At 41.7% G+C, this 13,402-nt stretch overlaps 1 protein-coding gene across 1 annotated transcript; it reads left to right on the forward strand.

Annotated features, from left to right (window-relative positions):
• The first annotated feature begins 1,488 nt into the window (after nucleotides 1-1,488).
• Nucleotides 1,489-9,483, forward strand: ftr95 (finTRIM family, member 95). The gene is made up of 6 exons (XM_009298962.5): nucleotides 1,489-2,131; nucleotides 2,877-2,972; nucleotides 3,106-3,339; nucleotides 3,425-3,584; nucleotides 3,680-3,739; nucleotides 5,035-9,483. The coding sequence occupies exons 1-6, from the start codon at nucleotides 1,544-1,546 to the stop codon at nucleotides 5,571-5,573; spliced, it is 1,677 nt and encodes a 558-aa protein (XP_009297237.1). The 5' UTR covers nucleotides 1,489-1,543; the 3' UTR covers nucleotides 5,574-9,483.
• Nucleotides 9,484-13,402: the final 3,919 nt, after the last annotated feature.

The following is a 13,402-nucleotide window of genomic DNA, read 5'->3' on the forward strand; positions in this document are numbered from 1 at the left end:
ATTTTCTACAGATAATGTTACATTAGGGGGTGACTTTAATATGGTTCAAGATGACTGCTGGATCTTTTTCCCTCAAAATTTAAAAGTCATCATTACAATTCTATGGTGGGTCATTTTTGTAGTTGTTTTGGCCTGTATGACCCCTAGAGAGATTTATATCCTAATATTTGCCAGTAGGCGACGCAGTGGCGCAGTAGGTAGTGCAAGAAGGTCGCTGGTTCGAGCCTCGGCTGAGTCAGTTGGTGTTTCTGTGTGGAGTTTGCATGTTCTCCCTGTGTTGGCGTGGGATTCCTCTGGGTGCTCCGGTTTACCCCACAGTCCAAACACATGCGGTACAGGTGAATTGGGTAGTCAAAATTGTCCATAGTGTAAGAGTGTGAGTGAGTGTGTATGTAGATGTAGGAAGAGCATCCACTGAATAAAAACATGCTGGATAAGTTGGCGGTTCATTTCGCTGTGGTGATCCCAGATTAATAAAAGGACTAAGCTGAAAAGAAAATGAATGAATGAAAACTGTTTAATACAAGCTAATAGAAATAATGTTTTTCTTTTTTCCAAGAGCTCTATTATTGAATTAAGAACAATGTTTCTTTCCTTCCCAAAACCTCCCAAAGCTAAAGAAGTACATTTTAAATTTTTTAATGATATTTACCCATCTTCAGAGTTTCTTTGACAGATTTTATTTTAATCAAAACAATTGAACATTCTGTGAGGTTGACATATAAACAACTGCACATTTATTTATTTTGAATGTTTATATAGCAGAACCTTCTGGTCTGATTCATTCGAGCGGTTAAAGATTTCTCTCCAGTTGTCCTCCCAATTTTCTTTGGTCTATCAGGGAAAGATGTTAATACTCACTTTGTATTGAACAATATTCTAATTTTGGGGAAATTTTATATTCATAAATCCAAGAGCCTTAAAACAAAACCACTATTGTTAGTTGTCCAGAAGGAATTTTGGCTATAAAATGTGGAAGAAGACTGTTTAGTTTATTGAAAAAAAAAAAAAGTAAATTAATAGAAGAACCGTTGTAAATGTTTTTTTCTTTCTTTCTTTTTCTTTCTTTCAGTTTTGTTTGTGTCTATTCTATAGTTTAAGAGTATCTTTTAGTATTATTATTTTATTGACTTTATTATTTGTGCTCTGTTCTATAAATTTAGATGATAGTTGTTATTCGAATTTTGCCTTGTAATTATGTTATAATGCAATAAAAAAACTGATTGGTCTTCCTGTCACACGCGTTTGGATGTTGCCATCTCTAATAATTCTTCATTACTGACAGAAAAGTTTCACTACGATTTCCTTAATAAATAATCTGCATATATCAACGAATAGATGAATTTAAAGAGCAGAAAATGATCACCTTAATTTCATAAGAGCATGACAAGGCATTTTCCTCTAGTGGCGGAGTTTATAATGACGCACACAGGAAGTGTCAGAGCTGAGAGGAATCGAAAGTAAACTCAAAAACCTAAAGTAATAGCCAGTGTTGGGTGTGTTGTGTCGGTGTCTCTCTCTGTCTGTGAGTTTGAGCAGTAAAATGGCAGAATCCAGTCTTTCTTTGGCTCATCATTTCAGCTGTGCGGTGTGTCTGGATCTCCTGAAGGATCCAGTCTCCATTCCCTGTGGACACAGTTACTGTATGAGCTGCATCACAGACTGCTGGAATCAGGAGGATCAGAAGAGAGTCTACAGCTGCCCTCAGTGCAGACAGACCTTCAGCCCCAGACCCGCTTTAGCTAAAAACACCATGCTGGCTGAAGTGCTGGAGAAACTGCAGAAGAGCAAACTACAAGCTGCTGGTCCTGCTCAGAGTCCCGCTGCATCTGGAGATGTGGAGTGTGACGTCTGTACTGGAGCCAAAAACAGAGCCGTCAAGTCCTGTCTGGTGTGTCTGAACTCTTACTGTCACACTCATTTCCAGCGCCATCAAGAAATTCACCAAGGAAATCGACACAAAGTGACTGAAGCCACTCATAAACTGCAGGAGATGATCTGTCCTCAACACAAGAAACTCCTGGAGATCTTCTGCCGCACTGATCACTGCTGTATTTGTTATCTGTGTTTGCTGGATCAACACAAACACCATGACACTGTTTCAGCTGCAGCAGAGAGGACTGAACTACAGGTATGAACACACTTATGCTCAATTATTAATAATGTCTCTTCATTTCTCCACTTTTAAAGCTGTTTCTCTGATCTTCTCTCCAGCAGACACATGTAATAGACTTTGGTCAGGGTGGTGTCATATTAATGTTTGACAGGAATCAAAACACCTGTGAGGGACTAAAGTACAGTGTGTTCAGTGAATTACTGTTTAATTGACTAAATCCCCGTAAAATCCCACATTCACCAATAATACAGCATTACAGATTCTACATCACAGAGCTCAACAGTGTTTTATATCAACAGGTTGTTGTGAATGAAATATAAGCTAAGTCATAATGAACTCTGGGAGCAGCAGTGATGTGTTTAGAGTTTTATTTTAAGCTGTTTAATGTCGACCTCTGCATAAACAGATGACGTTTAATAAAAGTATATCGCTGTTATTTCCACTGTAAGAGCTGAGTGGTATGACATGATGGATAAATGTGCATTAAACATTCACAGTTACCGGCCACTTTATTAGGTACACCTTACTAGTACCGGGTTGGACCCCGTTTGCCTTCAGAACTGCCTTAATCCTTCATGTCATAGATTCAACAAGATACTGGAAATATTCCTCAGAGATTTTGCTCCATATTGACATGATAGCATCACACAGTTGCTGCAGATCGTCTTGACCATGTCTACATGCCTAAATGCATTGAGTTCTGACTATTACAGCTTTACAGTGACGTTTATTTAACTCTTGTTCACTGTGAATCCTGCAGAGTCGGCTGAGGGAAACCCAGAGCAGATTCCAGCAGAGACTCCAGGAGAGACAGAAGGAGCTGGAGGAGCTGAGAGAGGCTGTGGAGTCTCACAAGGTGAGTTTGAGCAGAAGAACAGCAGCTGAAGAGGCCTTTCACACTCCAATGCTTCTGTGTGTGTGTGCGTGTGTGTGTGTGTGTGTGTGTGTGTGTGTGTGTGTGTGTGTGTGTGTGTGTGTGTGTCTGACAGCGCTCTGCACAGGCCGCAGTGGACCACACCGAGAGGATCTTCACTCAGCTCATCTGCTGGATTGAGAGAAGCCGCTCGGAGCTCACGCAGATGATCAGAGATGGAGAAAAGACTGCAGTGAGTGGAGCTGAAGAACGACTGGAGCGACTGGAGCAGGAGATCAATGATCTGAGGAGGAGAAACGCTGAGCTGGAGCAGCTTTCACACACAGAAGATCACATCCATTTCCTCCAGGTGACACACAGGACAGTGGAAGAGCATGTGGAGCAGAGATTGTGTTTGTGTGTCTTCAGCTGCTGTTTCTGTTGTGTCTGTGTAGAGTTTGCAGTCTCTCTCTGTCCCTCCTGGATCTACAGACTCATCCAGCTTTATTAGCAGCTCGCAGCTCGCTTTTGATCAACTTGCTGAATCTGTGTCTCGTCTGAGAGACAAACTGCAGCAGTTCTGCACTGAGGAGATGAAGACCATATCTAGCAGAGGTCAGATTTATATTTCCTGACATGTTTCAGATGATTTTAAATGTATTTGTATTGTTTAACAATGTTTACTGTAAATCATCTGTTTGTCTCCACAGTGAGCAGCATTAGCAGGATTCCCGCTCCTGAACCACAGACCCGTGAGCAGTTCCTCCAGTGTAAGTGACTCTGATCATACTGAACATTAAAGATTATAGTTATATATTGTGTTGGATTCCTTCATATGAGGCAGAGAGTCTCTGATGGCTGTAATGTGTTTTATTCTGGAACCAGCAGAAACAGTGAAAACTAGAAGTAAACACACAAATCAGCACAAAGCAGATTGATAATGAACTCTGACACCTTTACAGTTCATGATCAGGCGTTTGTGTACAGTGAACAGTAGATGAGCTGTGTAAAGTCACAGATAAACAATAATTGGCTCAGTTAACAGTTTCAAAACAAAACTTACACACCTCACTCCGCTCACCAAGGGCTGCTACAGTAGCTTTAACACGTGTAGTGATGTTCACCTGGCTAAACAGCACACACACACACACACACACACACATGTAAACAGGAGACAGTAAAACACACACGCTTATAATGCTCATCATCACGATTGCAGGACTTGCATTAACCAGCATATGTCACTGGAATATATCACTGAGCTCCTGAGACGAGAGCGTTCTGATGAGTGAGATGTTGTGTGAGGTTTCGGGGTTTTGCTCAAAGCCATTAACCTGAATGAGCTGACTGAGAATGAAACACCTATAATGAGCTCTTGTGGCCGTTTCCATATATTCTTATCATATATCATCAATCAGACTGAACTGTGCTGAACTGCTCAAATCAACCCTGATCTACATTAAACACACTGAACTCTACAGAATCAGCAGCTCTAGATATAATCACACAGCTAGTTTATCTTACTGGGTTAGTTAAAGTCTCATTTATTCAACTCTGTGTAGAAACCTTCCTAAGACACCTTTAGATTTGTTTGCAGGAGGAAAATGACACCTGAAACTCTTCATCACTTGCTGTCTTCAGTCTCTAAACGTCTTTAAGTGTTGTGAAAAGGAACGGCAACATTACAGACTGATAAATGCTTTACTGATACAACTTTATTTAAATGTGTTGCAGGAACAGAAATTGGTGATTAATAATAAAAGTCATGAGGAACACATTAAATCAGGATTATTTTATCATCTGCAGTGAAATACAAGTCAAAGAACATTTAGAAATCTCCACTTTCCTGATTCGCCTTTTCTATACTGTCCCAGTGTGTTCTGGTTTGGGGTTGAACATGTACTGAAACATTCATAGTTCTTGTTTCTTAATCAGCAAAAGTGCAAATAATATTAGAGTAAAGACATTCTGATGAACTGAAACAGATCAATAATAATACAGTCATGATTTCATTATTGTCACTCAGAAATTCATTGATATTTTTCCTGATTTTTATCTTCATCAGATTCTCAACAGTTCACTTTGGATCCAAACACAGCGTATAACAGGCTGGTTCTGTCTGAAGGAAACACAGCGGTGGAAAATAAACGTTCAGTCCAGCCGTATCCTGATCATCCAGACAGATTTGATGGTTGGCGTCAGGTGTTGTGTAGAGAGAGTGTGTGTGGACGCTCTTACTGGGAGCTGGAGTGGAGCGGTGAGGATGTGGAAATATCAGTGTCATATAAGAGCATCAGCAGGAAGGGTTTGGGTAATGAGTGTGTGTTTGGATTTAATGATCAGTCCTGGAGTTTGTCCTGCTCTGCTCACAGTTTCATATTCTATCATAATAATATAAAGACTGATCTCCGTAAACCCTCCGTCAGCTGCTCTAGAATAGGAGTGTATGTGGATCACAGTGCAGGAACTCTGTCCTTCTACAGCGTCTCTGACACAACAATGAGCCTCATACACACACTCCACACCACATTCACACACACACTCTATCCTGGATTCAGGGTTTATGTTTGTTCAAGACTGAAGCTCTGTGATCTGACAGTGTAGAGTTCAAGATGTCTGAATCAGTCATCACTGCATTCTAGTTTATAATGGCCTGTTTCCTGCTAGACAGTTGATAGGGGGTTCTGGATTGGTTGCTAGGCGGTTGCTATAGTGTTGCTATGGGGTTGCTAAGCGATTGCTAAGGTGTTCTAGGTCATTGCTAAGGTGTTGCTAGGTGGTTACTAAGGTGTTGCTTGTTAGTCACTTAGATGCCGCTAAGGTGTTGCTAGGATGTTCTGTGTTGTTGCTAGGCAATTGTTAAGGCATTACTAGGCGGTTGCTAAGGTGTTTAAGTGGTTGCTAAGGTTTTGCTAGGTGGTTGCTAAGGCATTGCTAGGTGGTTCCTAAGGTGTTGCTAGGCGGTTGCAAAGGTGTTCTGGGTTGTTGCTAAGATGTTGCTAGGATGTTCTGTGGGGTTGCTAGGCAGTGGCTAATGTGTTCTAAGTCTTTGCTAAGGTTTTGCTACTTGGTTGCTACGGTGTTCTAAGTCATTGCTAAGGTGTTACTATGTGGTTGCTAAGGTGTTCTTGGTCGATGCTAAGGTGTTGCTAGGTGGTTGCCAGGGTGTTCTAATTGGTTGCTAGGTAGTTGATATGGTGTTGCTAGGTGCTTATTAAGGCATTGCTATGTGGTTGCTAAGGTGTTGCTAGGTGGTTGCTAGGGTGTTCTGAGTGGTTGCTTGGCCGTTGCTAAGGCATAACTAGGCAGTCGCTTAGGTGGTTGCTAGGGTGTTGTGAGTGGTTGCTAGGCGGTTGCAAAGGCATTGCTAGATGGTTGCCAAGTTGTTGCAAGGTGGTTGCTAAGGCATTGCTAGGTGGATGCTAAGATGTCGCTAGGTAGTTCCTAAGGTGTACCAAGTAGTTGCTAGAATTAGCATAATATGTGAGTATGAATTTAGTATGATTTAGCATGTTGCTAGTATGTTTATAGTATTAATTAGCATGTTGCTAGTATATTGCTAGTATGAATTAGCATGTTGCTCGTATGTTTATAGTATTAATTAGCATGTTGCTAGTATATTGCTAGTATGAATTAGCATGTTGCTAGTATGTTTATTTGTTGAATTAGCATGTTGCTAGTATGTTTATAGGTTGAATTAGCATGTTGCTAGCATGTTTGTTAGTATATTGCTAATTCAATGTAGATTGTGTCAAAGCAGCTTCACACAGAAGATTATAGTGGATGTAAACAGCGTCACTTCAGTTTTCAGAGTTTCAGTTCAGTTTAATTCAGTTCAGTGTGGTTTAGTCAAAAGTTTATGGAACAGTTGCTAGGGTGCCATTAGTGGTTGCTAGGATGTAGCTAATAAGCAGAAAGGTCATTAGTGATTGGCAGATTGGTAGTAGAGTTAAATGAGCGTAATCTTAAGTCTGTATGACAGTCTGGTGCAAAGTGATGAAGTCACTAAGTTTGGTCCAATGTTAAGTCAATGGCACTTTCCAGAATTTTCCCAGTCAGTTTTCAGAAAACCATTTTAAAACTGAACATTTTAGGAGAATATGCATATAGAAATTAAATTAGTCTCAGAAGAAGAAGATAGAGGAATAATAAGTTTATGTAGTATAACAGTCTGTTGCTTCCTCAAGCCGCCATAATTCCACCATAAACATCTCCAGCTCTCCTTCATTACAGTGCAGCGATTACAGTGTCATTCCCTCTCTGGCCACATGAGGGCGCGCGAGTGTCGCTGTATGAACTCATGATCAGATTCTACCAATGAACTCAATAATGATTCACTCAGATATAGAGATAATAATTAATGAGAACTATTTACACAAAACACTGAACTTGTCCTAACATGACGCTGTAATCTGCACCCTCTAAACATTTTTATTTTTATTTTCCAATTATTAAACAGCAGTTTTAGCAATCATAATAAAATAATAAATAATTGACAGAATGGCAGGAAGTCTTAGAAATCTCCAGCTCTCCTTCATTAATGTTGACGTCTCTCACTCAAATATTACACAGGGAAAGAGTCCGCTATGGGCTTATAGGAAACCTTGATGAGTTTTACAATATATGGCAACCCTTCCTCAAACCCTGCACCAATATAATGCAGATTGTGAGCAGCAGTGTAGGGCTTAAGGTCGACTGTCCCCTATTGAGCGCTTCTTCACATCAAACCACTTTTACTGTCACATCAGCAGCAGCAGCAGCAGCACGTGTGTTATGATGAGGGAAAAGCTGAGCTGCAGACTCCAGACAGAGCAAAATACACTGACATAGACAATATACAGCACACACACACACACACACACACACACACACACACACACACACACACACACACACACACACATACAGTCTGTACATCAGTAGACTATAAACATTTAGAAATACACACACACACACACACACACAAGCAGTGTGCAAGAAACCTATTATGTCACTTATTACAAGTCTCTGGTGTCCTTAGAGAGAGAGAGAGAGAGAGAGAGAAAGAGTGTGCGTGTGTGTGTGTGTTTTGGCCCAAAATATCACACAGATAATGTTCGATAACTCCCTGAAACTGACCCTTTTATGCTTTGAAACTGGTTTTGGTTTTGGTGACTGTCACTTTTAATTCAAATGAGATACGGAAAAGGGCGGAGCTACAAATGTTATTGACTTAACATTGGATCAAACTTAGTGACCTCATAACTTTGCGTCAGACTGTCATACAGACTTAATGTTGGGCTCATTTAACTCAGACTACCAATCTGCCAATCACTGATGATCTTTGAACGTTTTAGCCACACCCTAGCAACCACTTACAGCACCCTAGCAACTGTTAATAAGTCCCAATAGTTTCACAGAAAAATCCACCTCATAAACAGAAGGTCCAGCGATCACTTCAGCAGTCGATCAATAGTAGTGATGTCATCAGCCAGTGTGCAACATTTGCCGGGATCTTCATTTGCAATGAATGTATAATGTATAATGAGTGATTGTGTAAAAGCAAGTGATCAGATTAAGTTAGATGTTACTGTAAATGTTCATGCAGTAGCGTGTGATGTTGTATGTATGTGTGTGGTTCTATAATAAAGAAAAAAAGGTTTAATTAGTCCTCAAACTACTCACGGAAAAATGCTGCGTCATTATTACTACACGTGAATAAACACGTGAAAGATCACGAACACATAATATAATAAACGTGTCATTCTAATACAGTTGCAAACTATAAATATGCGTATAGATGCATGTATATATACATCGAATGATAATTAAAGTTTTTAATAATGAACTATGAACACTCACGTTTCTTCAATGACGCACATCATAAAGTTCTGTCAAACTCTGAAGTAATCACACCACATCTTCCTGTCATCTGATAGGATTCAGTCAAACTGCCTTCTCTGAGGATGCTGTGATTGCAATCCTAACAGTTTGTTGGCTTTAACTCTCTAAACTAGCGACTGAGCATCACGATGCGCACCTGCCTTTCTCTCTGTTCCTCTTTCATTACTGTGTCGAACACTTTCACTTTATTCATTAAACTCGCGAGCGGACCTTTTAACCACGCCCACATAATAACAAAACAGGTAAAGACTAAATGTACAGTTAGAAAACAAAATAATTAAACAATCTTTTGTACAGCCGCCCTCAAATTTGCTAATTAAATTTGCCATTATTGAGTTTAGGATGAATTCTCCAGGTCTTCAGGTAAAGATGGCAGTTCAATTAGTTTCACAACTGGTCTTGTGTATGTCTGATCTTTCACTTTGACCGTCACTGTTCTGACCCTACCATCTGCACTGGGAATGACGGACGAAACTGTACCAACTTTCCAGCATGCTCTTGGAAGCTGTTCATCAACAATGAGTACTACTGTACCAACCACAATGTTCTGCCTTTCACTGTGCCACTTTTGTCTTGACTGTAAGGATGGCAGAAAGTCATGAATAAAATGCTTCCAAAAATGGTCACTAAGGACCTGGCTGTGTCGCCATCTTTTCTTACTGAGCAATTCAGAATGTGAATAAACAACCTGAGGCAAAGATGAGTCAGGTCTCCCCATTAGTAAGGAGTTCGGAGTTACTGGGTCGGGATCTGCTATATCGCTCGAGACGTAACCGAGAGGTCTGGAGTTAAGAATGTTTTCGACCTCAGTCAAAATTGTCCTTAATACCTCTTCGGTAACAGTCTGCGCACCCAAAGTGCTTCTTAAAGCAGTCTTGACCGACCTCACCTCTCTTTCCCATGACCCTCCAAAATGAGGGGCACTGGGAGGGTTGAATTGGAACCTGATTTGGTCCTTGGCCAACATGTCTCGAAGGATGGGCTGAATCTGATTGAAGGTGTCTTCTAACTCATTAGCACCACCCTTAAAATTTGTTCCTTGATCGGAAAGGAGTTCGTGAGGCTTCCCTCTCCGAGCAATGAAGCGCCTCAGAGACATCAAAAATGAATCACTGTCCATGTGATACAGCAGATCAAGATGCACAGCTCGTGTGGTGAGGCACTTGTAGATGATGCCCCACCTTTTCTCTATGCGGCGTCCAATTTTCACCATCAGTGGCCCAAAACAATCTACTCCAGTAGAGTAGAAGGGAGGTTTGAATAATCTTAGACTTGATGGTGGTAGGTCTGATAATTTTGGGACAACTGGCTTGCCTCTCCATTTCCGGCAGTCAAGGCAGTTGTGCTGATGCCGTTTGATCGCCTCTCTTCCACGCAAAATCCAATACTTTCGTTGTATCTCAGCCAAGACTCTTCCAGCTCCCGGGTGATGCAATTGTGCATCATAATGTTTAATTAGAAGCTTGACGACGGGATGGTCTGGGGCCAGAACTATAGGGTGTAATACTTCTTCATTCAAGTAAGGGCATCTACGAAGTCGTCCCCCAACTCTGATCAAATCCAAGTCTCTGTCATATTCGGGAGCAAGTTTAAGTATTCGACTACGTGTGGGAATGGCTTTACCTTCTCTGAGCAAAGCATATTCTTCTGGGAAGTCATGTTTCTGACATTGTCTAAGGATAGACAGTTCTGCTTGTCTGAAATCATCTGCACTTGGTGAAAATGTGCTATCGGCCGCCCCGTGAAGGGATCGTGCAGTAGCCTCTAAGAACTCAAAATAGCTACTGAACTGATGGACATCAGGCTCATCTTGCTCTTTAATCTCATCCACTAATCCACAAAAGATGGATTTCTTAAGCTCCTGATCTTCTTCAGAAGCGGGACCTACTGGTAATTTTGGCCAACAGCTACTAGGCTGCCTCAAGAAGTCTGGACCAAGTTTCCATCTTGAATTTTCAGCTAGCTGAATTAGTGACAACCCACGAGTTACATCTTCAGCAGGGTTTGTGGCTGAATCAATGTAGCGCCAAGAGCCTGGGTCAGAAAGTTCCTGAATTTCTGTCACTCTCACTCCTACGAACACTCGGTATCTACACGAATCAGACTGTAGCCAGTTAAGGACGGTAGTGGAATCTGACCAATAAACAAATTGATTGATGTTTAGGGTCAGCTCTCGTTTTAGAACATCTCCAAGCTGTGCGCCTGTTAGTGCAGCACATAGCTCTAAACGAGGGATTGAGATCTGTTTTCGGGGGGCAACCCGTGATCTTGCCGCAATGAAAGACACATGTCTATTGTCTTGTTCGTCTTCAGAGCACAAGTATGCAACAGAACCATAGGCTCTTTCAGAAGCATCACAGAATACATGTACACAGCGATGTTTGACTGTACATTGAATGTGAGAAGTGTAACATCTTGGCAAGAATACTTGAGACAGGTTTGGGAGTTCACTTTCCCACTGATGCCAAATGGCCAGCAGATCTTCAGGGAGATTGGGATCATCCCATTCACGTTTCTTATCCCACAACAACTGCACAACAGTTTTAGCTCTTGTAGTATATGGTATGAGATATCCTAGCGGATCATAGAGCTTGGCCAAAGTGCGATAGATTTTTCGCATAGTAATCTCACCATCTTCTCGCTGGTAAGGTTTGTATACTAAGTTGTCCGTTTTGCAATGCCATATCAATCCAAGGGCATTTTCCTGTGGGTTATCTATTCCCTGACTGAGCCATATCTCCCCACTCTTGGACTTTAAGTCATTAGGAAGGTGCTGAATCACCTCAGGGATGTTACATGCCCACTGTCTGAGCTCAAATCCACCATCCATAAGATGACATTGCAGTCGGTTCACTAGATTTTTGGCTTGAGATTCAGTTGGAACACTGCTTAGACAATTGTCTACATAGAAATTTCGCTCGACTGTTTTACGCACCTCATCAGTAGGATCAAGATCCCCCTTTACATGAGATTGGAGTGCAAAAACTGCACAACAGGGACTGCAAGCAGTGCCAAATGGCAGGACTTCCCATTGATGCACGACTGGCATCTCAGATGTTTTTCCCTGTCGCCACAGGAATCGTAAAAATGGCTTGTCCTCATCAAGCAGGCGGACCTGGTGGAACATGCCCTTCACGTCACTACAGATAGCTACGGGATATTCACGAAAGCGAAGAAGGACTCCTAAGAGACTTGAGCCTAAAGTAGGGCCAGGCAGAAGATATTCGTTCAAGGATTGACCCTTGTATTCAAAGGAGCAATTGAAAACAATACGGTTCTTTCTGTTATGTTGAACCATGTGGTGTGGTATGTACCACGACTTTGCACTTGATTCACTTTCTGCAGGTGTCAGCTGAGTGACATAACCCGACTGCAGTAGTTTCTGAATCTCGAAATCATAGGATTCAGCTTTCTCTGGCTCTTTAGACAGTTTTCGTTCAGTGCTACATAACAGACCCATGACCGCTTCCTGAGGTGCATTCAAAGGGGGGGGGTAACTGCTTCCAGAGTAAAGGAGTGGCATATCTCTTTACATCCTGTACCTCGATCCTGATTGTTTTTTCTTCTAAGATACGAATTGCTTCTGCATCCTGACGAGATCGGCTGATAATCTTCTCTGAGCGGTAAGGAAGGATATCCAACTTCCAAAGATTTTCAACCTGTCGCAATAATTCAGCTTCAGGAGAAAGGCAAGAAATGAAGAGACATTCCTGAGGACGTAAACAAGATTTGGGAAGACTTGAAGGACCTTGTAAAGTCCAGCCAAGCTTGGTATGGACAGCAGCAGGACCTCCAGGGGGCCCCAAACGTACGGGCTCCAATGGGGTAATCAAGTGCGGATAGTCTGACCCAATAAGAACAAGAGGCTGAGCTTTGTTGATCTCATGCAAGGGTAAGTCACGTAGATGTCGGTATTTTTTCTGGAGGTCAGAAATTGGGTATGTATGCTGGACCAATGCGAGTTCTTTGGCTGTAAAGGCACCCTTTATTTGATACGATCGATCAGGGAATGAAAAGGGAGCAATGGAAAAGGAAACAACTTTTCCCTGTATGGTCTGAGCCTCCTGTTTCACAGTCCGAAGAGCCAGGTCTTCCCTGTCTCCTTGAAGACCTAGACGTTGAGTGGCTTCATACATTAGAATAGTGCGTTCTGACCCGTCGTCAAGAACTGCATATGTCTCTAGTGACTTATTACCACTCTGAATAATAACTCGGATCAGTTTCAACAGCACTTGTTTACCACAAGTAGGGCGATCCAAGTATAATGTCTGAGAGGTAGGCCCTTCTGAATCTGTACTTTTCTGAGGAATCTTCTGATTACTTTTAATCATTGTGTATGCACTAGCATTCACCTCATGTAGGACATCAAGATGCCTTCTGTCGCATCGCTTGCACTTGGCTTTCAACGTACATTTTGACGATAAATGTCCTCGTCCACAACGCCAGCATCTATTGCCTGCTTTAATCCAACTTTCTACCTGCTCCTTGGAGAGAAGTTTGAAATTAGAACATTGATTCATATAGTGCTGGAATGAATCACAGAAAGGACA

This window comes from Danio rerio, chromosome 2 (assembly GCF_049306965.1).
Source record: "Danio rerio strain Tuebingen ecotype United States chromosome 2, GRCz12tu, whole genome shotgun sequence".
NCBI lineage: Eukaryota > Metazoa > Chordata > Actinopteri > Cypriniformes > Danionidae > Danio > Danio rerio.

What these genes read in the sequence shown, in the direction of transcription:
- ftr95 (XM_009298962.5), top strand. Translation starts at nt 1,544, where the DNA reads ATGGCAGAATCCAGTCTTTCTTTGGCTCATCATTTCAGCTGTGCGGTG. An exon ending in AGGCTGTGGAGTCTCACAAG is followed by an intron (nt 2,973 to 3,105) that starts GTGAGTTTGAGC and finishes TGTGTCTGACAG; the next exon opens with CGCTCTGCACAGGCCGCAGT. An exon ending in GAAGACCATATCTAGCAGAG is followed by an intron (nt 3,585 to 3,679) that starts GTCAGATTTATA and finishes TTGTCTCCACAG; the next exon opens with TGAGCAGCATTAGCAGGATT.